The 24,908-nt window shown below is 44.7% G+C and overlaps 1 protein-coding gene and 1 pseudogene across 1 annotated transcript in view; both read left to right on the top strand.

Annotated features, from left to right (window-relative positions):
* The window catches only part of TMEM44 (transmembrane protein 44), a 171,731-nt gene extending 155,492 nt beyond the window's left edge, over positions 1 to 16,239 (top strand). Inside the window, exon 10 of the mRNA XM_063916426.1 lies at positions 15,696 to 16,239. Coding sequence (XP_063772496.1) covers positions 15,696 to 15,908 — 213 coding nt within the window. The 3' untranslated portion in view covers positions 15,909 to 16,239. The remainder of the gene's footprint in view (positions 1 to 15,695) is intronic.
* Positions 16,240 to 18,312: 2,073 nt separating this feature from the next.
* LOC134912287 (5S ribosomal RNA) lies at positions 18,313 to 18,431 on the top strand (annotated as a pseudogene).
* The last annotated feature ends 6,477 nt before the right edge of the window (positions 18,432 to 24,908 follow it).

Below are 24,908 nucleotides of genomic sequence, written 5' to 3'. Positions count from 1 at the left end.
AACACCGGGCCCATCTAGGAGTGGCACTGCAGTGTCACGCAGGATGTCCCTTCCAAAAAACCCTCCCCAAACAGCACATGACTCAAAGAAAAAAAGAGGCGCAATGAGGTAGCTGACTGTGTGAGTAAGATAAGCGACCCTAGTGGCCGACACAAACACCGGGCCCATCTAGGAGTGGCACTGCAGTGTCACGCAGGATGTCCCTTCCAAAAAAACCCTCCCCAAACAGCACATGACGCAAAGAAAAAAAGAGGCGCAATGAGGTAGCTGACTGTGTGAGTAAGATAAGCGACCCTAGTGGCCGACACAAACACCGGGCCCATCTAGGAGTGGCACTGCAGTGTCACGCAGGATGTCCCTTCCAAAAAACCCTCCCCAAACAGCACATGACGCAAAGAAAAAAAGAGGCGCAATGAGGTAGCTGTGTGAGTAAGATAAGCGACCCTAGTGGCCGACACAAACACCGGGCCCATCTAGGAGTGGCACTGCAGTGTCACGCAGGATGTCCCTTCCAAAAAACCCTCCCCAAACAGCACATGACGCAAAGAAAAATTAAAGAAAAAAGAGGTGCAAGATGGAATTGTCCTTGGGCCCTCCCACCCACCCTTATGTTGTATAAACAGGACATGCACACTTTAACCAACCCATCATTTCAGTGACAGGGTCTGCCACACGACTGTGACTGATATGACGGGTTGGTTTGGACCCCCACCAAAAAAGAAGCAATTAATCTCTCCTTGCACAAACTGGCTCTACAGAGGCAAGATGTCCACCTCATCATCCTCCGATATATCACCGTGTACATCCCCCTCCTCACAGATTATCAATTCGTCCCCACTGGAATCCACCATCTCAGCTCCCTGTGTACTTTGTGGAGGCAATTGCTGCTGGTCAATGTCTCCGCGGAGGAATTGATTATAATTCATTTTAATGAACATCATCTTCTCCACATTTTCTGGATGTAACCTCGTACGCCGATTGCTGACAAGGTGAGCGGCGGCACTAAACACTCTTTCGGAGTACACACTTGTGGGAGGGCAACTTAGGTAGAATAAAGCCAGTTTGTGCAAGGGCCTCCAAATTGCCTCTTTTTCCTGCCAGTATAAGTACGGACTGTGTGACGTGCCTACTTGGATGCGGTCACTCATATAATCCTCCACCATTCTTTCAATGGTGAGAGAATCATATGCAGTGACAGTAGACGACATGTCCGTAATTGTTGTCAGGTCCTTCAGTCCGGACCAGATGTCAGCAACAGCAGTCGCTCCAGACTGCCCTGCATCACCGCCAGCGGGTGGGCTCGGAATTCTGAGCCTTTTCCTCGCACCCCCAGTTGCGGGAGAATGTGAAGGAGGAGATGTTGACAGGTCGCGTTCCGCTTGACTTGACAATTTTCTCACCAGCAGGTCTTTCAACCCCAGCAGACTTGTGTCTGCCGGAAAGAGAGATCCAAGGTAGGTTTTAAATCTAGGATCGAGCACGGTGGCCAAAATGTAGTGCTCTGATTTCAACAGATTGACCACCCGTGAATCCTGGTTAAGCGAATTAAGGGCTCCATCCACAAGTCCCACATGCCTAGCGGAATCGCTCTGTGTTAGCTCCTCCTTCAATGTCTCCAGCTTCTTCTGCAAAAGCCTGATGAGGGGAATGACCTGACTCAGGCTGGCAGTGTCTGAACTGACTTCACGTGTGGCAAGTTCAAAGGGCATCAGAACCTTGCACAACGTTGAAATCATTCTCCACTGCGCTTGAGACAGGTGCATTCCACCTCCTATATCGTGGTCAGATGTATAGGCTTGAATGGCCTTTTGCTGCTCCTCCAACCTCTGAAGCATATAGAGGGTTGAATTCCACCTCGTTACCACTTCTTGCTTCAGATGAGGGCAGGGCAGGTTCAGGCGTTTTTGGTGTTGCTCCAGTCTTCTGTACGTGGTGCCTGTACGCCGAAAGTGTCCCGCAATTCTTCTGGCCACCGACAGCATCTCTTGCACGCCCCTGTCGTTTTTTAAAAAATTCTGCACCACCAAATTCAAGGTATGTGCAAAACATGGGACGTGCTGGAATTTGCCCATATTTAATGCACACACAATATTGCTGGCGTTGTCCGATGCCACAAATCCACAGGAGAGTCCAATTGGGGTAAGCCATTCCGCGATGATCTTCCTCAGTTGCCGTAAGAGGTTTTCAGCTGTGTGCGTATTCTGGAAACCGGTGATACAAAGCGTAGCCTGCCTAGGAAAGAGTTGGCGTTTGCGAGATCCTGCTACTGGTGCCGCTGCTGCTGTTCTTGCGGCGGGAGTCCATACATCTACCCAGTGGGCTGTCAGTCATATAGTCCTGACCCTGCCCTGCTCCACTTGTCCACATGTCCGTGGTTAAGTGGACATTGGGTACAGCTGCATTTTTTAGGACACTGGTGACTCTTTTTCTGAGGTCTGTGTACATTTTCGGTATCGCCTGCCTAGAGAAATGGAACCTAGATGGTATTTGGTACCGGGGACACAGTACCTCCAACAAGTCTCTAGTTGGCTCTGCAGTAATGATGGATACCGGAACCACGTTTCTCACCACCCAGGATGCCAAGGCCTCAGTTATCCGCTTTGCAGTAGGATGACTGCTGTGATATTTCATCTTCCTCGCAAAGGACTGTTGAACAGTCAATTGCTTACTGGAAGTAGTACAAGTGGGCTTACGACTTCCCCTCTGGGATGACCATCAACTCCCAGCAGCAACAACAGCAGCGCCAGCAGCAGTAGGCGTTACACGCAAGGATGCATCGGAGGAATCCCAGGCAGGAGAGGAATCGTCAGAATTGACAGTGACATGGCCTGCAGGACTATTGGCATTCCTGGGGAAGGAGGAAATTGACACTGAGGGAGTTGGTGGGGTGGTTTGCGGGAGCTTGGTTACAAGAGGAAGGGATTTACTGGTCAGTGGACTGCTTCCGCTGTCACCCAAAGTTTTTGAACTTGTCACTGACTTATTATGAATGCGCTGCAGGTGACGTATAAGGGAGGATGTTCCGAGGTGGTTAACGTCCTTACCCCTACTTATTACAGCTTGACAAAGGCAACACACGGCTTGACACCTGTTGTCCGCATTTCTGTTGAAATACCTCCACACCGAAGAGCTGATTTTTTTTGGTATTTTCACCAGGCATGTCAACGGCCATATTCCTCCCACGGACAACAGGTGTCTCCCCGGGTGCCTGACTTAAACAAACCACCTCACCATCAGAATCCTCCTGGTCAATTTCCTCCCCAGCGCCAGCAACACCCATATCCTCCTCATCCTGGTGTACTTCAACACTGACATCTTCAATCTGACTATCAGGAACTGGACTGCGGGTGCTCCTTCCAGCACTTGCAGGGGGCGTGCAAATGGTGGAAGGCGCATGCTCTTCAAGTCCAGTGTTGGGAAGGTCAGGCATCGCAACCGACACAATTGGACTCTCCTTGTGGATTTGGGATTTCGAAGAACGCACAGTTCTTTGCGGTGCTACTGCTTTTGCCAGCTTGAGTCTTTTCATTTTTCTAGCGGGAGGCTGAGTGCTTCCATCCTCATGTGAAGCTGAACCACTAGCCATGAACATAGGCCAGGGCCTCAGCCGTTCCTTGCCACTCCGTGTGGTAAATGGCATATTGGCAAGTTTACGCTTCTCCTCCGACAATTTTATTTTAGGTTTTGGAGTCCTTTTTTTACTGATATTTGGTGTTTTGGATTTGACATGCTCTGTACTATGCCATTGGGCATCGGCCTTGGCAGACGACGTTGCTGGCATTTCATCGTCTCGGCCATGACTAGTGGCAGCAGCTTCAGCACGAGGTGGAAGTGGATCTTGATCTTTCCCTAATTTTGGAACCTCAACATTTTTGTTCTCCATATTTTAATAGGCACAACTAAAAGGCACCTCAGGTAAACAATGGAGATGGATGGATACTAGTACTAGCTAATAATACTAGTACTAATACTAGCTAATAATAATAGTACTAGCTAATAATACTAGCTAGATACTAGCTGCTAATATGGGCCCTCATTCCGAGTTGATCGGTCGCAAGGCGAATTTAGCAGAGTTACACACGCTAAGCCGCCGCCTACTGGGAGTGAATCTTAGCTTCTTAAAATTGCGACCGATGTATTCGCAATATTGCGATTACTAACTACTTAGCAGTTTCAGAGTAGCTTCAGACTTACTCTGCCTGTGCGATCAGTTCAGTGCTTGTCGTTCCTGTTTGACGTCACAAACACACCCAGCGTTCGCCCAGGCACTCCCACCGTTTCTCCGGCCACTCCTGCGTTTTTTCCGGAAACGGTAGCGTTTTCAGCCACACGCCCCTGAAACGCCGTGTTTCCGCCCAGTAACACCCATTTCCTGTCAATCACATTACGATCGCCGGAGCGATGAAAAAGCCGTGAGTAAAATTACTTTCTACATAGCAAAGTTACTTGGCGCTGTCGCAGTGCGAACATTGCGCATGCGTACTAAGCGGATTTTCATTGCGATGCGATGAAAAATACCGAGCGAACAACTCGGAATGAGGGCCATAGACTGGTTGATAATGAGATGTAGTATGTATAAAGAAGAAAGAAAAAAAAACCACGGGTAGGTGATATACAATTATGGATGGACTGCCGAGTGCCGACACAGAGGTAGCTACAGCCGTGAACTACCGTACTGTGTCTGCTGCTAGTATAGACTGGATGATAAATAATGATATAAAAAATATATCACTACTGCAGCCGGACAGGTATATAATATTATATAATGACGGACCTGCTGGACACTGTCTGTCAGCAGAATGAGTTTTTTATAGAAGAAAAAAACACCACACAAGTCACACGAGTCCACGACGAGTGTACTTTTTCAGGCAGACAATCAATAAATATAGTACTATAGTACTGGTGGTCAGTGTGGTCAGGTCACTGGTCACAGTGGTCAGTCACACTGGCAGTGGCACTAGTCTCTCTCTGGCAGCAAAAGTGTGCACTGTTTAATATGTACTCCTGGCTCCTGCTATAACCTATAACTGCTCCCCAGTCTCCCCCACAATTAAGCTGTGTATCGTTTTTTTCAGGCAGAGAACAAGAACAGAACGGATTATTATTTAAATATTAATAAATTATAAAACTGCACTGGTGGTCAGGTCACTGGTCATCAGTCACTAGTAGTATAATATAATAACTCCTCCTAAGCTCCAGTAAGTATAGTAATGAACGTGTCTCACTCTCACTCTCCTATTTTAATTTCTAAACGGAGAGGACGCCAGCCACGTCCTCTCCCTATCAATCTCAATGCACGTGTGAAAATGGCGGCGACGCGCGGCTCCTTATATAGAATCCGAGTCTCGCGATAGAATCCGAGCCTCGCGAGAATCCGACAGTGTGATGATGACGTTCGTGCGCGCTCGGGTTAACCGAGCAAGGCGGGAAGATCCGAGTCGCTCGGCCCCGTGTAAAAAAAACTGAAGTTCGGGCGGGTTCGGATTCAGAGGAACCGAACCCGCTCATCTCTACTAAAAACTATCAGCTTTTTCATGCTAACTATCCTAAATTATTGGTGCAATTTAAAACAGATGTTGACAACTGGAGTGGCTGTTATATTTCCTGGATTGGCCGGATCAATGCTGATAACATGAACTTGTTGCCACGGCACTGAATTCAAAATCTTCCAATAAGAGTACCCCCCGTGTGTTTCAAGTATTTGCAACACATCACTTCACAGTTTATTTGGCCAAAAATAGTCCTAGGATAAGACGCAATACTTTATAAAGGCTAACATCCAGGGACGGTTTGGGTGTTCCAAACTTTAGGCCTTATTTAGCGGGCAGACTTTCTCAATGCGTGTTATGAAGCCAGCCAAAAACCTAGAGGGTGTAGGTGGCAATTGGAACAGAAACACAAAAACTACATTCGATCTCCTCTGTGCTGTGGCTCTCCTGACTGTTCCGATGTAAATCCTCTTTGCATCACCCCGTTATCTCTTACATTTTAGACATTTGGGATTTTGCTAAACATCGATACTATCTTGATCCGCACCCGAGCCCAAAATTGGTGATATTGCTGTCTCTATAATAGGTTTATCTATACCACTCACTCCTATATATTTTCTTTCTCTTACGTCCTAGAGGATGCTGGGGTCCATATTAGTAACATGGGGTATAGACGGGTCCACCAGGAGCCATTGGCACTTTAAGAGTTTAACAGTGTGGGCTGGCTTCTCCCTCTATGCCCCTCTTACCAGACTCAGTCTAGAAACTGTGCCCGAGGAGACGACATACTTCGAGAGGTCACAGCTAGGGGAGCTCTACAGAGCTTCTTTAGAAAAGTTTATTTTAGAGTTTGTTTGTTTTTTACAGGGAGGCTGCTGGCAACAGCCTCCCTGCATCGAGGGACTGAGGGGGGGAGCAGAGTCTGCCCTGCGGGGTCTGAGCCACTTTCTCCACTGACTGGACACTGTGCTCCAGAGGGGATAGATCGCTCCCCGCCGCAGGGGAACGCTCACTCCAGCAGCACGCCGCCACCCCCTTACAGAGCTGAAGTGTGACGAGTGAGTCATCGGCTCCCTAACAAGCAGGGAGCCGATGTGAAGATGGCGGCTACAGGGTAGGAGCGCAGTACTAACTGCGCTCCGGGGGAGGCTCAGCTGTACTTGGTGCGGCGCTGTGAGGTGCACCCTGAGCCGGTGCCTTAACACTACACTGACCAGAAAGCATGTCGGGGTCCACGGATCTCAGCTAGCACAAAATCCTCAGGCCAGTATAATCTTGGAAGAGCAGGAAGACAGCGCCATTAAGGGGGCGGAGCTTCTCAGAGCGGACCAAGCAGCATTCAGCGCCATTTTCCTGCATGCAGACACGCTGTCAGTGGAAGAGCAGTCCTTCCAGAGCACCTCCAGCTATCTGTACGGTACCAGGGAGTTGTAGAAAGGAGGGGAGGCTGTGTAAAGACTGTGTCACCTATTAAGGGACACAGCACTGGTTAAGGGTCTTCCTATACCTATATAGCGCTGTGTGGGGGTTGGCTCCAATCTGTGTGTCTCTGCCATTCTTGGGGAAAGGGGGAAACTCTGTCTGCCCTGTACCTTGTGTGTATATGGGGTGTACAAGCAAACATGTCTAGAGACTCTGCCTCATATGCTGCAGAGGATTTATCTTCTCAGGAAGATCCCATCCCATGTAATCAGGATTGCAATGTTGTAGCGCAGATCCCAGCTAGAGAACCGCAGTGGTTAACCTCTCTTAGGGGGGCTATTTCTCAGATTTCTGAAAGGGTTGCAAGGACTGAGCATGCAACTTAGGTATTGCAGTCCTCTATGACCGTATGGTCCGATACTGCTCCCTTGGGGCCCCCTGCGGTACATTCTCACAAACGAGCTCTTGCCCAAATTATGCAGGGTGACACGGATACCGATTCTGACACAGCAGACGGTGATGGGGATGTGTCGAGAGGAACAGCATCACTTGCTAAGGGAGTGCAGTTGATGATTAAGGCCATGCGGGATGTATTACATATTTCTGACACACCTCCTGAGCAGGTTGAGGAGGCCTTTTTGACAGACTGTAAGAAAGCCCCTCTCTCTTTCCTGGCATCTAAGGAATTAAATGCTATATTTGAAAAAGCCTGGGAAAACCCGGAGAAAAAGTTCCAGATCCCTTAAAGGGTTCTTGTTGCTTTTCCCTTCCCGGAAGATGATAGAAAGAAATGGGAGTCTCCACCTATAGTTGACGCCTCTGTCTCTAGGCTGTCAAAACGGGTGGTCTTACCAGTCCCAGGATCTACCACGTTGAAAGTAGTGATGTGCACCGGACATTTTTCGGGTTTTGTGTTTTGGTTTTGGATTCGGTTCCGCGGCCGTGTTTTGGATTCGGATGCGTTATGGCAAAACCTCACCGAAAATTTTTTGTCGGATTCGGGTGTGTTTTGGATTCGGGTGTTTTTTTTCAAAAAACCCTAAAAAAACAGCTTAAATCATAGAATTTGGGGGTCATTTTGATCCCATAGTATTATTAACCTCAAAAACCATAATTTCCACTCATTTCCAGTCTATTCTGAACACCTCACACCTCACAATATTATTTTTAGTCCTAAAATTTGCACCGAGGTCGCTGGATGGCTAAGCTAAGCGACACAAGTGGCCGACACAAACACCTGGCCCATCTAGGAGTGGCACTGCAGTGTCAGACAGGATGGCACTTCAAAAAAATTGTCCCCAAACAGCACATGATGCAAAGAAAAAATGAGGCGCACCAAGGTCGCTGTGTGACTAAGCTAAGCGACACAAGTGGCCGACACAAACACCTGGCTCATCTAGGAGTGGCACTGCAGTGTCAGACAGGATGGCACTTCAAAAAAATTGTCCCCAAAGAGCACATGATGCAAAGAAAAAGAGGCGCACCAAGGTCGCACCACAGGTATAGAATGTAGATGGATAGTATACTTGACGACACAGAGGTAGGTACAGCAGTGGCCTTCCGTACCGTACTGCTATATATACTGGTGGTCACTGTGTCAGCAAACTGCAAAACTAAAATGCACCACAGGTATAGAATGTAGATGGATAGTATACTTGACGACACAGAGGTAGGTACAGCAGTGGCCTTCCGTACCGTACTGCTATATATAGTATACTGGTGGTCACTGTGTCAGCAAACTGCAAAACTAAAATGCACCACAGGTATAGAATGTAGATGGATAGTATACTTAATGACGACACAGAGGTAGGTACAGCAGTGGCCTTCCGTACCGTACTGCTATATATAGTATACTGGTGGTCACTGTGTCAGCAAACTGCAAAACTAAAATGCACCACAGGTATAGAATGTAGATGGATAGTATACTTAATGACGCCACAGAGGTAGGTACAGCAGTGGCCTTCCGTACCGTACTGCTATATATAGTATACTGGTGGTCACTGTGTCAGCAAACTGCAAAACTAAAATGCACCACAGGTATAGAATGTAGATGGATAGTATACTTAATGACGACACAGAGGTAGGTACAGCAGTGATAATGCTATATATTATATACTGGTGGTCACTGGTCAGCAAAACTCTGCACTGTACTCCTCCTATATAATATTATACTGGTGGTCCCCAGTCCCCACAATAAAGCAGCACACTGAGCACAGATATGGAGTGTTTTTCAGGCAGACAACGTATACTGGTGGTCACTGTCAGCAAAACTCTGCACTGTACTCCTGCTATATAATACAGCTGCTCCCCAGTCCCCACAATTAAGCAGTGTGAGCACAGATATATGCAGCACACTGAGCACGGATAAGGAGCGTTTTTTTCAGGCAGAGAACGGATAAAACTGGTGGTCACTGATCAGCAAAACTCTGCACTGTACTCCTCCTATATTATACAGCTGCTCCCCAGTCCTCCCCACAATTAAGCAATAAAGCACAATCAAGTTCAACAATAACGGAGAGGACGCCAGCCACGTCCTCTCCCTAACATTTCCAATGCACGAGTGAAAATGGCGTCGACGCACGGCTGCTTATATAGAATCCGAATCTCGCGAGAATCCGACAGCGGGATGATGACGTTCGGGCGCGCTCGGGTTAACCAAGCCATACGGGAGAATCCGAGTATGGCTCGGACCCGTGTAAAAAGGGTGAAATTCGGGGGGGTTCGGTTTCCGAGAAACCGAACCCGCTCATCACTAGTTGAAAGACCCGGCAGATCGCAAAGTGGATGCTACGCTCAAATCCATATACTCTGCTTCAGGGGCTATAATGCGGCCTAATATTGCCTGTGCATGGATTTCAAAAGCTATAGCAAAGTGGTCAATCACTCTGCAGTAGGACTTGTCTACGATGGATAAAGGTGACGTTGATTTATTTTTACATAACATACAGGATTCTGCAGGGTTCCTGGTAGAATCCATGAAGGATCTGGGTTCCATGGCTGTGGGGATCTCCTCCATGTCTGTCTAGGCTCGCAGGGGTCTCTGGCTGCGCCAATGGTCTGCAGATGCGGAATCCAGGAAAAGTGTGGAGAGCATACCCTATACAAGTCAGGCTCTGTTTGGGGAAGTGCTGGACGCGTGGATTGCCATGGCTACCACGGGTAAGTCTCCTTTTCTCCCCTCAGCTGCACCGGGTACGAAGAAGCCTTCTACTCCCAACACATCACAGTCCTTTCGGCCCACTAGGCCTAGAAAGAACAAGCCCCCTCATACCTTCTTTAGAGGTGGTCGTGCCAAATCCAAAAAGCCTTCTCCCGCAGGTTCCCAGAACCAGAAGCCCGCTTCTGGTACCTCAAAGTCCTCAGCATGACGGTGGACCGCAAGGCCTGGAGGAGGGTCAGATGGGAGCAGGACTCCGGTATTTCAGCCACGTCTGAGTGTCGTCTGGCCGGGATCCTGGATACAGGATATTGTGTCCCGAGGGTACAGGCTGGAGTTTCGAACTCTCCCACCTCACAGATTCTTCAAATCAGGCTTGCCGGCTTTTCCGGCAGACAGAGCTATTCTACTGGACGCTATCCAAAAATTGATAGTGTCCAAGGTCATTGTTCCAGTTCCACCTCATCAGTTGACCAAAGGTTTTATTCTAACTTTTTGTGGTACCGAAGCCGGATGGTTCAGTAAGGTCAATTCTGAACTTTAAATCTTTGAACCCTTATCTCAGGGACTTCAAATTCAAGATGGAGTCTCTGAGGGCAGTTATCTCAGGACTGACGGAGGGGGAGTTCCTGGTGTCCCTGGACATCAAGGATGCGTACCTCCACATTCCCATTTGGTCGCCGCATCAGGCTTATCTCAGGAGAACCATCATCTCTGCCATCACCTTGGTGAAGACTCTCGGTGCCGTGGAAAGACCGAACGGCTTATCTCAGGTTTGCACTGTTAGATGCTCACTATCAGTTTCAGGCACTGCCGTTCGGTCTTTCCACGGCACCGAGAGTCTTCACCAAGGTGATGGCAGAGATGATGGTTCTCCGCAAGCAGGGGGTGAACATAATTCTATATCTGGACGATCTGCTGATCAAGGCATCATCCAAGGATAAGTTGTTAAGATCCATTGCTCTCACGACGCATCTGCTCAAGGAGCACGGTTGGATTCTGAATCTTCCAAAGTCTCATCTGGAGCTGACAAGGAGGCTGTCTTTCCTGGGGATGATCCTCGACACGGAGGTGCAGAGTGTGTTTCTACTGGTGGAGAAAGCGGTGATTCAAACCATGGTCCGGGATGTCTTGAAGCCTGCCAGGGTGTCGGTTCATCCGCCTTCTGGGGAAGATTGTCGCCTCCTACGAGGCTCTGCAGTACAGAAGGTTTCATGCTCAATCCTTTCAACTGGATCTCTTATACCAGTGGTCGGGATCTCACCTACACATGCACCAGAGGATACGTCTGTCTCCGAAAGCCAGTATTTTGCTCCTCTGGTGGCTACAACTACCACACCTTCTGGCGGGCCGAAGGTTCGGAGTTCAGGACTGGATCCTTCTAACCACAGATGCAAATCGAAGAGGTTGGGGAGCAGTCGCTCAGGGGGAAACCTTCCAAGGAAGGTTGTCAAGTCAAGAATCCCTTCTCACGATAAACATCCTGGAGCTAAGAGCCGTATACAGCAGCCTTCTTCAAGCAGCACACCACCTGCAGGATCGGGCTGTTATGGTGCAGTCGGACTACGTGACCACAGTGGCCTACATAAACCGGCAAGGCGGAACGAAGAGCAGGGATGCAATGTCAGAGGTGACAAGAATCCTCCTCTGGGCAGAAAGGCACGCGGTAGCGATGTCAGCAATCTTCATTCCGGGAGTAGACAACTGGAAAGCGGACTGCCTCAGCAGACACAATCTCCATCCAGGATAGTGGGGCCTCCATCTGGAGGTGTTCAAGGAGGTAACCGGTTGGTGGGGTGTTCCTCGCATAGACATGATGGCATCCCGCCTCAACAAGAAGCTGCGGAGGTACTGTTCCAGGTTGAGGGACCCACAGTCAGTGGCGGTAGACACACTAGTAATGCCGTGGGTGTTCACGTCAGTGTATGTATTCCCTGCTCCAACTGGCCAAGGAGGGCCTGCTGGAAGATCCAAGGCCCCTACCTCTTCGGGAGGATCTTCTACTGCAGGGGCCATTCGCTTATCAAGACTTACCATGGCTACGTTTGATGGCATGGTGGTTGAGCGCCAGATCTTAGCACGGAATGGTTTTCCGAGCGAGGTTATTTCCTACCCTGATACAGGCTAGGAAGGGGGTAACGTCTAAACATTACCATCGAATTTGGAAAAAATGTGTCTTGGTGTGAATACAAGAAATTTCCTGCGGTGGAGTTTCAACTTGGACGTTTTCTCCTTTTCCTGGAAGCAGGTGTGGATATGGGCCTGAGATTGGGCTCCATCAAGGTCCATATCTCAGCTTTGTTCATTTTCTTCCAGAAACAATTGGCTGTCCTCCCTGAGATTCAGACCTTTTTGTAAGGGGTTCTGCACATCCAGCCTCCCTTTGTGGCGCCAACGGCACCCTGGGATCTTGATGTGGTGTTACATTTCCTGCAATCGGATTGTTTTGAGCCTCTCCAGGAGGCTGAAATCAAGTTTCTCACGTGGAAGGCGGTAACTTTGTTGGCCTTGGCATCGGCTCGACGTTTGACGGAATTGGGAGCGTTGTCCTGTAAAAGTCCCTATCTGGTCTTCCATGAAGATAGGGCAGAACTCATGACTTGTCAACAGTTCCTTCCTAAGGTTGTGTCGGCTTTTCATATCAACCATCCTATTGTGGTGCCAGTGGCTACTGACTCCTCAACTGCTTCAAAGGCCTTGGATGTTGTGAGGGCTTTGAAGGTTTATGTGAAGAGGATGGCACGTCAGAAAATCTGACTCTCTGTTTGTCCTCAGGTTCACCATCCAGCATGCATATTCTACGGCAGGATTGCAGTGTCCAAAATCTGTTAAGGCCCACTGTACTCGTAAGGTGGGTTCTTCCTGGGCGGTTGCCCGGGTTGTCTCGGCTGTACAGCTTTGCCGAGCAGCTACTTGGTCTGGATCGAAAACGTTTGCTAAGTTTTACAAGTTCGATACTTTGGCCTCTGATGACCTCAAGTTTGGTCAAGCAGTTCTATCAGGAGCATGCGTGCTCTCTCTCCCGTTCTGGGAGCTTTGGTACATCCCCATGGTACTAATATGGACCCCAGCATCCTCTAGGACGTAAGAGGAAATAGGATTTTAATTACCTACCGGTAAATCCTTTTCTCGTAGTCCGTAGAGGATGCTGGGTGGCCGCCCAGCGCTTCTTTATCCTGCAGTGGTGGTTTGGTTCAGTACTGCCTGATTCCTACATAAGTTTTGCGTTCTTTACTGTTTTAGTACTGTTTCAGCTGTTGCTAAGTTTTCCAGCATGTTGGCCGGATTTGCCTTGTTGTGTGAGCTGGTATGACTCTCGCCACTATCTGTGTATTTTCTTCTCTCAAAGTATGTTGTCTCCTCGGGCACAGTTTCTAGACTGTCTGGTAGGAGAGGCATAGAGGAAGGAGCCAGCACACACTGTTAAACTCTTAAAGTGCCAGTGGCTCCTGGTGGACCCATCTATACCCCATGGTACTAATATGGACCCCATAATCCTCTATGGACTACGAGAAAAGGATTTACCGGTAGGTAATCAAAATCCTATTTTTACCATTGTTTGTCCCTGACGTCTCCAGTCATCAACATGAATTGTTTCGATATCTGGGCCTAGAAGCCACGTGTCAAATATCAGCAGCCTGGAAAAAAAAACGGAGATTCCAACTATGGCCCTCATTCCGAGTTGTTTGCTCGCTAGCTGCTTTTCGCAGCAATGCACACGCTAAGCCGCCGCCTACTGGGAGTGAATCTTAGCTTAGCTGAATTGCGAACGATGTATTCGCAATATTGCGAAATGATTTTACTTTGCAGTTTGAGTAGCTCGAGATTTGCTCTTCCAGTGTGATCAGTTCAGTCATTTAAGTTCCTGGTTTGACGTCACAAACACACCCAGCGTTCGCCCAGACACTCCCCCGTTTCTCCAGCCACTCCCGCGTTTTTCCCAGAAACGGCAGTATTTTTTCACACACTCCCATAAAACGGCCAGTTTCCGCCCAGAAACACCCACTTCCTGTCAATCACACAACGATCAGCAGAACGAAGAAAAAACCTTGTAATGCCGTGAGTAAAATACCAAACTTCATAGCAAATCAACTTGGCGCAGCCGCAGTGCGAACATTGCGCATGCGCAGTTTGCGGAAAATCGCTGCGATGCGATGAAAAATAACGAGCGAACAACTCGGAATGAGGGCCTATAGGGGAGATTATAGCTAAAATGTCCCAACTTCTGCATTCTCAACCTGGGACACAATGCACGTGTCCCGAAAAGGAGGTGTGAGCTCAACTGGGAGGGGCGTGGCCTCATGGCACAACCCTGTTTTATGATTTTGGAGGCATTCCCAGTGCTCCCTGAGCAGCTGGGCAACCCTGGCTCACTTCCCTGCTTTTGTATTGCTGCTGCAGAACAGAGCAACAGTGATCAAAGTGGTGGGGCAGTGGGACTGGAATATGTAACTAGCATTCTCAAGGATTCTTCTATAAAAGCTTTCCCAAAATCTGGGAGCCATGGACCTCTCATTTTCATTTCCCCCCAGCATTTAGTCGATATTCTTTATGGAATCTCCTCTTCTATATCTCTATATAAATATACTGTTTCTAAGATTTCCAATTTATCAGAATTCTACCATGTACCTCTGTGTAGGTCGTCTAGTTGTTATCTGTTATTCCTTTATCCTTTAAAAACCACTTAACTGGGATGGTCAGATCTCATGCGACTGCTCCGTCCCCCCGTTTTTGATGAGAAGATCCATTCTGCAGATGTGCATAATATTATGTTTAAATATTTAAAAAATTACTTTTGAAACTTTATTAAATAAAATAAATTTATGTTATTAACAGTTTTGAAGGGAAAAATTGTCAGTTAAGTGGTTAAAATAATAATATTAATACCAGTTGGAGGAAGTGGGCAGTATATACATGTTGTATAAAATAAATATTATATTTTTAGAAAATAATCAGTCATCAAAATCCCTTCTTTAAATAAAATCAATATTTAACAATTTGTTTGGACTTTATGCTTTTTGTGTGATTATTTATTAACCTGCAAAACACGTGTTTTTTTTTGTTGTTGTTTTTTATATGTGATAAAAACAAAAAGCAGGGATAATAATCCACATTCCCCTAAAAAAGTTTTGGCTGTCACAATTTTAATATGAATTCATATTCAATATGTGTTCAGGCAGATATTCAAAGTGAAGCTCAATGACAAATGCACAATTGTATGCATGTGTTTTCTACTTATTTATTGTTTTGAACCTTTAAGCTTCTTTTTCATAATGTGATTTTTTAACATTATTGCATACCTTTTTAAAATAAACCTTGGTGGTGGTCACTACAGACATTTGCTATGTTACTTATAGAAGGTGCACAGTTCTCATGGCTGTTTTGTCCTGTAGAACTCCATTATTTTGTGCATTGTTATCTACATTTGCAGGACTATTTATGTTGGGTTTTTTTACATGCGTTTGAAATGATGGCTGCAGTTTGATTTTGCCTAAAGAGTATAAAAGGCTTAGTCCAGAATGTGTATAAAATATCACAAGTAGGCACACTATTCATGTAATAATACTGCATTATGCTGTGGCTGTTATTCTACTTTAACGGTGTCTCTTAAATGTATCTACTTTCAGTGGGACTTTGAAGATTTAGATCAAAAATGGAAAAAAGACTCTGATGTTCCAAGTATCCAACCAAATGACAGCTCTGTGCTGAACGCCATGAATGATAATCGTGAAAGCCAGTTCCCATCCACTATTTGGCCAACTTTCAAAAACCTTGAGGCCATTGCAAACAAAAAGAAGAAATCCCGTTCTGTCGACCTAAAAAAAATAGGACGGAAGTGAAAAAGAAAAATCGTTTTCATCATTGTGAACAGTTGTTTTGTTTTCTGTGTCGGTCGTTGATCTTGGAGCAATTCAATTGACTTACTGTACCACAAATTCTGTGCAATTTGTTTAATATGCTCCAACATGCAAAGTGTGATCAGCAGGGAAACATTTTATTATCATCGTCCGCTTTTGTATTTGCAACGCTGTGCAATGAGTTTATTCACTTCAATGAAGCATTGCTGGGAAATTGTAGTCACCAAAGATCTTTGTTCTGATTTCTGTGTTTTTTTTTTGTGTTTTTTTAATGAAATGCTCAAGTTCTGAATATAAACGAAATTTAGATATATTCAAGTCTCTTTTGTTCAGATTACTTTGTGCTAAAACCTTTGTATCTGGAAGTCTTTTTAATCCATCCCTCATCGATTTTCATTTTAGGAGATTACCATGTAGGAACAATGAAAAATAGAACATTCTCTACTATTCCTGCTATCCACTTCAGTGAGACTGTGTTATGCACTGCACTGGAGATCAAAGAGCAAATGTATTATGTTCCAATATGGCAAAGTGCAGATTTTTTTTCTATGTGAGCATCTGCCTAGCCTCCATTCACATGGCACAAAATGGAGAAAGGATAAATTAAATTATGTGTAAGAGCAAACTTTCATCAGGATGTAGTTCCGAGACCATCTGACGGGATCCCGGCGGTCAGCATACAGAAGCCGGGATCCTGACCACCAGAATGCCTACGGGGCCGTGGGCTATTCCCACTCCTGGGTGTCCAAGACACCCATGGAGTGGGAATAGAACCTGTGGCGAGCCACCGAACCAGCAAGTGGGTTAGTTGCACTCGCCCACCTGTCGGCATTCTGGCAGATGGGATCCTGGCATCGGTATGCATATCGAACGCCTTTCAGTAAGGTGCAACTTTGGAACAAAAAAAACAGCTACTGTTGCTGGAAAATGTAATATTGCGGGGGGGGGGGGGGGGGGGGTGCAGGTGGACTGGGAGGCAACTGGACTGACTTGTCAGCTGACATCTTTGGTTTATACATTGGAAAACTCTTAATGCTGGATCCCACACAAGACTCTGGAGATAGTACTCGGCAATAATGGTTAGTGGTTAGAAAATCACAGCAGCCAATAAAGCATACTGAACTGTGGATCTAAACTCTGGAAACTGCAGACTGGAACAAGCAAGCAGGTTACATGTTGTACTGGCAATAAGTAGTGGCCAGGGGGGGACTTCTATAGGGCACCCTGGCTGCTGATAGGTCACTGGAATCGTGATACTTAAGTTTTGCAGTTATACTGTGAAAATGTCTGTTTTGGGGGGATTTCCTGCAAATATATTTTAGTAAGTATACACCTAAGTCTTTAAATAAAGTAAAAAAATAATCTGTGCCCTATAACAACAAAAAGTGAGAGAATGTAGCCCATTCACAGCTCCTGCACGTCCTTGATGATCAGTGCAGCACGCAGAAATACAACAGTCTATGAATTGTCTACATGGTGGTTGTGCTAGTTTTCTGTGCTGTATTGATGTGGCCGATCAGCTGAGCTCTGGAAATAGTACAGTGAGTAGAGTCACACTGCAGGAATTAAAGTAGAGATTTGCAGTCTAATGTTTATATCCACAATGACTGTAGGAAATGGCTATCAGCAGTTATGGAAGTAACTAGACAGTATAACACTGTTTATACTGTTCTTCAGAATAGCCATTAGTCATACATAGTTGTAAATACTTAAAAATATTTTCAGGAGATGCTGCTGCTGAACAGGTGCATGTACTATGTCACTCCCTGTTTAATGACGTTTGCTGAATTTGGTTATATTTTTTCTTAATATTGTTTTAAATACTTATCTTCAATTTAATATAATTCTATATAAAAGCATGTTAGAGTATTCCTTAATGCGTATAATAAGCAATGCTGTATAGGGCAGATGGTCAAAATTTAAAGAAGGGGACATATCTTTAAAGTTGTAAATAAATTTTAAATATAACTTTTATTAACAACAATTGATAAAATAGTAGAGTTTACTGTCAAAAATTGAAGGTGGGGGTAGGGGGAAGGGTAGGGGGGGGGGGTTTGGAAAAGAGGGGAACACAGAACGAATTTAATTACAGTGTAAATACTGAATATTGTTCTGAAATGCCTGGGTGCGATAATAACAGCATAATAGCAGCCTATTGACTATCAACCATTCTCAAATTTTTACATATCAGCATCGTTTCTTTTCTCCTTTTCCTCACTTTACTATCTTCAGGACTCTCACCACTGATTCAGGGGTAATTATCCCGGTCTAACGGTGGCAGCAGATCCCCTATTTTCCTCTTCTACCCACTCTCTTTCCTTTCTATATTTCTCCATTTTCGTGAACTCTCATCAGTGATTCTCGAGCCCTCGATATCAAATATTTCTTCTACTATCATACCACACTGGTAACGCCCGAATCCTTCCGATCTTGGAAGCTAAGCAGTGTAGGGCTGGGTCAGTACTCGAGTGGGAGACTCTCGAGGAATACTCAGTTTAGTAGAAATTCCTGGACGGTTTTGCTCAGCGTCTAACACTGACAGCAGATTCATCTTGCTCATTCCATCTTTACCCATCCCATCTGTCTTCTCACCATCACTCACGAGAGAATAAAAACGCCTCATCTTTCAGGGCCTCCAGCTGTTATTATCGCACCCAGGCATTTCAGAACAATATTCAGTATTTACACTGTAATTAAATTCGTTCTGTGTTCCCCTCTTTTCCAAACCCCCCCCCTACCCTTCCCCCTACCCCCACCTTCAATTTTTGACAGTAAACTCTACTATTTTATCAATTGTTGTTAATAAAAGTTATATTTAAAATTTATTTACAATTTTTTGTTTCTTTTGAGACTTCGAAACATATAAAGAGTGCACCCACAAAAGAGTCTTCTTCTCTCCCTTTTGTTGCATGTCTTACCACTGACTCAGGGTGCACCACCAAACTCAAGATAACATTAGAAAACTTATATTTTCTCGTTGTATTAAATATTTTGGTTTCAACAATATCTACTAAATACTTTACCATTTTCCAGTGCGGTATACCCCCAATACATTCATGTATTCAGTACACTGAGTTAAGACTCAGTTTTCCATACCTTGCACGGATTTATATACTTTGTTACAGGATTTCTTTCCTTCTGTATAGTAGTCGCTTCTGTTACAACAATATTCCCTTTCCTTTTTCCTTCCCCCCCCCCCCCTGTATATTGTTATATTCAAGGCAATGACAGCATTTTCATTAAAAACTGAACTAACATCCAAACGTAGAAACATAGAGGAATTTGGAGATATTTTTTCGGATACCTTCCACAATCCCAGCACTCCCAAAGACTGGAAATCTGATTTATCTAAATTACAGAAAAACCTTCAAAAAAGGATTAGGCTCACCTGGGATATCACTACATTAGAAAACTACCACAAAAATAAATTATCACCCAGAGGCCTACGACCACGTATCTTCCCCTCCTTCCCTTTGGCCACGGACAACCTTAAAACTGAATGGGAAAACAGCTTATTAAAATGTTCCAATGAACTAATTTTAATCCTGATCAAACATGACAATCTGATATTAGATCAAGTAGAAAAAAGTATCGAAGAATTGGGTCAAAACTTAGAAACCTGGGAGAAAGACCTATCTTTCCAAAACACATTTGAAAAATACAAGAAAGATCTGGATACATATGAAACCAACATTATAGAAAGAAAACGCACCAAATTCCTACGAGACAAAAACGACTTCTCCCTAGGAAAAATCTTTCGTTGGCACTCTCCCATTCCACGTCCTAGAGGAGGACCACCTAGAGAAGATCCGAGCTCTTCGGAATTGGAATCATCATACAGTGAAGACTCCTCCACGGAACATCCCGAAGGAAGCACCCTCACCCACAGATATAACAAAAGTGAGGATCCTTTTTTAGGGAGAGGCCAACATACCAGAGGCAGAAGCAAGCCTCAAGGCCGACAAGAAGGGGGGGGACGAAACACAGACAGAAACAAGCGAGATTGGACCACCCCAAGAACATCTCACTATCCGGTACGGACAACCAGGAAGTGACAATTACCGACAAATTGCAAATCATTAACCTCAGTACTAAAACCATTACGGAAGATCAATTAGAGGTTCTTAGCAAGGGTCTATCTTTTTCACCCACATCACCCTTTGATAGGTTTCTGTGGGAGAAGGATCTCAGACTCTTCGGTCGCAAATTATTATTAAAAAATTTTTTTGCCAAATCCTCTGTTGATTCAAGCATTATGACTTCACCATCCAGCCATTCAGGACCATTAGAGGATCCTAGTGTATCAATCACACCACTGACCGAAGAAGATTATACAGCTATCCAAATACTGGAGGAGCTGCATATGGAATCAGCCTCGGACATCTCTGCCTCACGAAAAACAAGACCTACATGCAAATTGAAGTCCATTTTTTTCCCTCCTGACACCAACAGCCCAGAAATCAGGGTCTTTTTGGATCTAGTCTCCAAAGAATTTGACGATATCCAGACCAACTCCCGCAAAAGATGTCTCACTAAAAATCTCAAATACAGAGAGAGACAAGCTCTTAAAGAGATCAAAACATGGACTGACACCGTTATCAAACCCTCGGATAAGGGTGGTAATATCGTTATATGGCCCATCAAAATGTATGAGGAGGAAGCACGGAGACAACTGTTGGATACATCCTGTTATATCAGATTACCACTTAATCCCACAACAAAATTTCACAAACAATATATGCACATGATTACAGAGGCACTTGCCACTGGAGCTATCACACAACAAGAGGCTAAATACCTCGAGGTCTCGAATCCCAGGGTACCTACCTTTTACTTATTACCAAAAATACATAAGAATATCAACAAACCACCTGGGAGGCCCATAGTGTCAGGGAATGGGGGACTCTTAGAAACCCCAAGCAAATTTCTGGATTTACATCTCAGAGACCATGTCATGACATTACCCTCCTACCTCAAGGACACTTCTGATCTCCTAAGGAAAATACATGACATATGTCTAGATGAGAACTATATTCTAGTCACCTTAGATGTGGAAGCTCTGTATAGCAGTATTTCACACTCACAAGGAGTACAAGCCACCAAATTCTTCCTGGATATGGAAGAAAAAAAATCTATTTCATGATTTCCTATGTGAAATGTTGAGTTTTGTTCTCAATAAAAATTATTTCACCTTCGGTGACCAATTTTTTCAGCAAATCCGGGGAACAGCAATGGGTGCAGCTTGTGCACCCACATACGCCAACCTGTTCCTCGGCTGGTGGGAACAAACAATAGTCTTCAACGATGATAATCATATCTATACAAAACATATCATCAATTGGCTGAGATATATTGATGATATTTTTGTGATCTGGGAAGGAGATGAGAAACTCCTGTTGGACTTCATTAATATCCTCAATGCAAACGATTTGAACATTTTTCTCACTCACTCAATCAGCAGAGACAAGATATCATTTTTGGACTTGAATATCTACAAGACAACAAGTGGGACCTTGGCTACAGAACTCTTCCGCAAGGATACAGCCACAAACAGTATATTGCACCAAACAAGCTCACATTTCCCACCTACTATTGAAAACATCCCAAAAGGGGAATTCCTTCGTCTTAGACGTAACTGCACAGAGGAGAAGGTGTTCAAACAGAAAAGCAGAGAACTCATTACCAGATTAGAAGCTCGGGGATACAGTAAACGCTCTCTGAAGAAAGCTCAACAATCTATCTCAAAAACCAACAGGGAATCCCTGATCTTTCAGGAAAAACCCCAAGAACAAAAGGCTGATACCAAGATTCGATTTGTAGGGACCTTCTGTCCCGAATGGCGTCTACTAAAAAAGGCCATTCAGAAACACTTACCTGTCCTACATCTGGATCCAGAGTTATCACCTTTATTGGATCCCACTTTACAAATCAGTTGGAGGAGATCCAAGAACATTAAAGATACGCTGGTTCAGAGCCATTTCTCACGTGAAATGACCAAATCCAAACTCCCTAAGGGATCCTTTCCATGTGGGCAATGTAAGGCCTGCCCACAGATACAGATAACTGACTGTGTCAAGGACAGACATGGCAAGGATATTTCCATACAACACTTCTTCAATTGTGACACACAAGGAGTAGTCTATTGTCTAACCTGTCCTTGCAATCAACGATATGTAGGCATGACGACTAGAAAATTCAAAACTAGGATTTTGGAACATATGGGTTCCATTCGCAACTCATCGTCAGATCTTCAGAAAGGCAAAAAACTAACATCAGTAGCCAGACACTACCATGCTGCACATCATGACTCACCATGTGAGATGCGCGCCTTTGGCCTAGATAGGGTCCATCTAGGCGTACGCGGTGGTGACTTAAGCAAAGAACTTATTAAGAAGGAAAGTGAATGGACCTTCAGGTTAGGTTGTCTCAAACCATTGGGTTTGAATGAATACATCAATTACAGTGCATTTCTGTAACCAACTTTATATATAGCATCTAATTTATTCCTTCCCTTACACCCCTCAGTACACCCACACCCAGTACACCCCTATTTATTTCATACACATCACACTCACCCTTCTCTCATTAGCACTTTCACGCCCACCTCCACCACACACTCAGCACCACCCCTTCACTTCCCACATCCGTAGTTCATTCACATGCACCTCACATCCGACCCACAACAGAGACCTAGCAAATTCTGACATTTATCACAACCAATTAACACGTTTCCACACAGCACTCCCAGTGCTAACCCACTCCCATCCCATACATTTGTCCCCACACCCCTTCCCCATCTCACCACACCATATCACAATAATTTTCGCCCACACAGGATCATCACCGGTGACACCATACACACATTCCCACCACACCATAAACCAAAATCCCCCCCCCCTCCCCCCCCCCACCGTCCCTTTCCCCCTCCTTTCCCCCCCCCCCTCTCTATCTCCCTTATCCCTTTCCACCTCACCCCCCATCCCATTCCACATCATCCTTTTTCGCAATCATTCCCACCACCTCCATTCACGTCACTTGCACCATTAATCCCAATACAATACTAATTTACTTAATAATTTATGAATATCCTCCTGCATTGTTTCCAACGTTATAACTCAAGACAAGATATGCTGTCCAAACCTATTTTTCATGCAATTATCATTTCTTATTTATATTACATATTTATTATAAATTCATTAACCCCAATACAATACTAATATACTTAATAATTTATGAACATCCTCCTGCAATGTTTCCAACGTTATATTATAACTCAAGACAAGATATGCTGTCCAAACCTATTTTTCATGCAACTATCATTTCTTATTTATATTTATTGTAAATTCAATTCATTCTTATCATAAAATTCTGAACAATTTATGAAAGCTTGTATTTTTCATTTTTTATCTCTTTTTTTTTTTTTTTTTTTTTTTTTTCTATTTTCTCTATTTCATTTTTTTAATATGTCCATTTATATAATAAATAAGATGTTCATTTTACACCCAATTACCGTGCATATTTCTCATACATATTCTCTGTTTTTTCCTTTTGTGCAATGGGCCACTAATTGCAAGCTTAACAGGGAACCAATACAAAACAGAACAGCCGTTCCACCTGTGCAGCAATTTACAAACACAGGACACGCCTCCCTTTTGATTGGACAGTGACCAGCTCCCTTGCAAGATAAAGCCCGCACTATCCCCTCCGGGAACAGGAAGTGATCAAGCCCGGTGAACGGGTGAAACTAGTTTTCCGTTCCATATCCCCACTGCCTGGGTGTGACAGCCGATTTCGGACAGCCTGAACCACGAGCCGCTCTTTCTCCAGCAGCCGCTGCATCAACCCGCCGCCGCCATACACTGCCGCGATGGGACCATGAACATTGCGTCTCTCCTCTCCTCAGCTAACCTGACCACGTCTCCACAATACATCAGGTACATTGATCGGCGGAGTGGCCATAACGAACTGCTCAGCCCCTGAGAACCAGTGTATCCTGCATCTTCAACATGCCTGGACTTTGACACGGACATTCCGTACTCATACAGCATTCTGCCCATATTAGTGACCGATCGCCCCCTACAATTCCGGGTAATATCTGCTCAATCGCAGCATTTTTTGCATATTTATTGGTATTCATCTTCTGATGCATATTTTATAATAGCATTCATTAAAGCTGTTTTTTGTAAGTACCCGCTTTACAGGCAGTTGGCACTTAGCGGCATAATACCTTATAGGATACTGTTAAATCTTCATGTTTAGTCATTAAATTGACATAATCCTTCGGCTGAGCAACCTATCATCATCCTCTATACTGCGTATCTTGATATTATATAGTATTTCTGCAGCTCTGTATACAGCGGAACGTAAATAATTAACTGTTGATCATTATCTCCTTCTCTTTCCACCTGATACCATTTTGGTACAATGTGTAACAATCTGATAGCATCAAATTGATGGTGATGCATGGTTCCAATCAACTTAATTGTCTGCTAATTGTGTACAAATTGCTCCCTATCACACCGAGTACCTTTATCATAAGTACTATCAGCATCCTGCAATCATATTATATAGTATTTCTGCAGCTCTGTATACAGCGGAACATAAATAATTAACTGTTATTCATTTTTTCCTTTTCTTTCTACCTGATACCACTTTGGTACAATGTGCAATAATTTAATAGCATCAAATTGATGGTGATGCATGGTTCTAATTAATTTAATTGTCTGCTAATTGTGTACAAATTGCTCTTTATCACACCAAGTACCCCTATTATCGGTACTATCAGCATCCTGCAATCAAGCAGCCTATTGTTATTCATTTTTTCCTTTTCTTTCTACCTGATACCACTTTGGTACAATGTGCAATAATTTAATAGCATCAAATTGATGGTGATGCATGGTTCTAATTAATTTAATTGTCTGCTAATTGTGTACAAATTGCTCTTTATCACACCAAGTACCCCTATTATCGGTACTATCAGCA

This window comes from Pseudophryne corroboree, chromosome 4 (genome assembly GCF_028390025.1).
Source record: "Pseudophryne corroboree isolate aPseCor3 chromosome 4, aPseCor3.hap2, whole genome shotgun sequence".
Taxonomy (NCBI): domain Eukaryota; kingdom Metazoa; phylum Chordata; class Amphibia; order Anura; family Myobatrachidae; genus Pseudophryne; species Pseudophryne corroboree.
The sequence above is the reverse complement of the archived record's forward strand: the minus strand, read 5'-3'. Positions and strand labels throughout refer to the sequence as shown.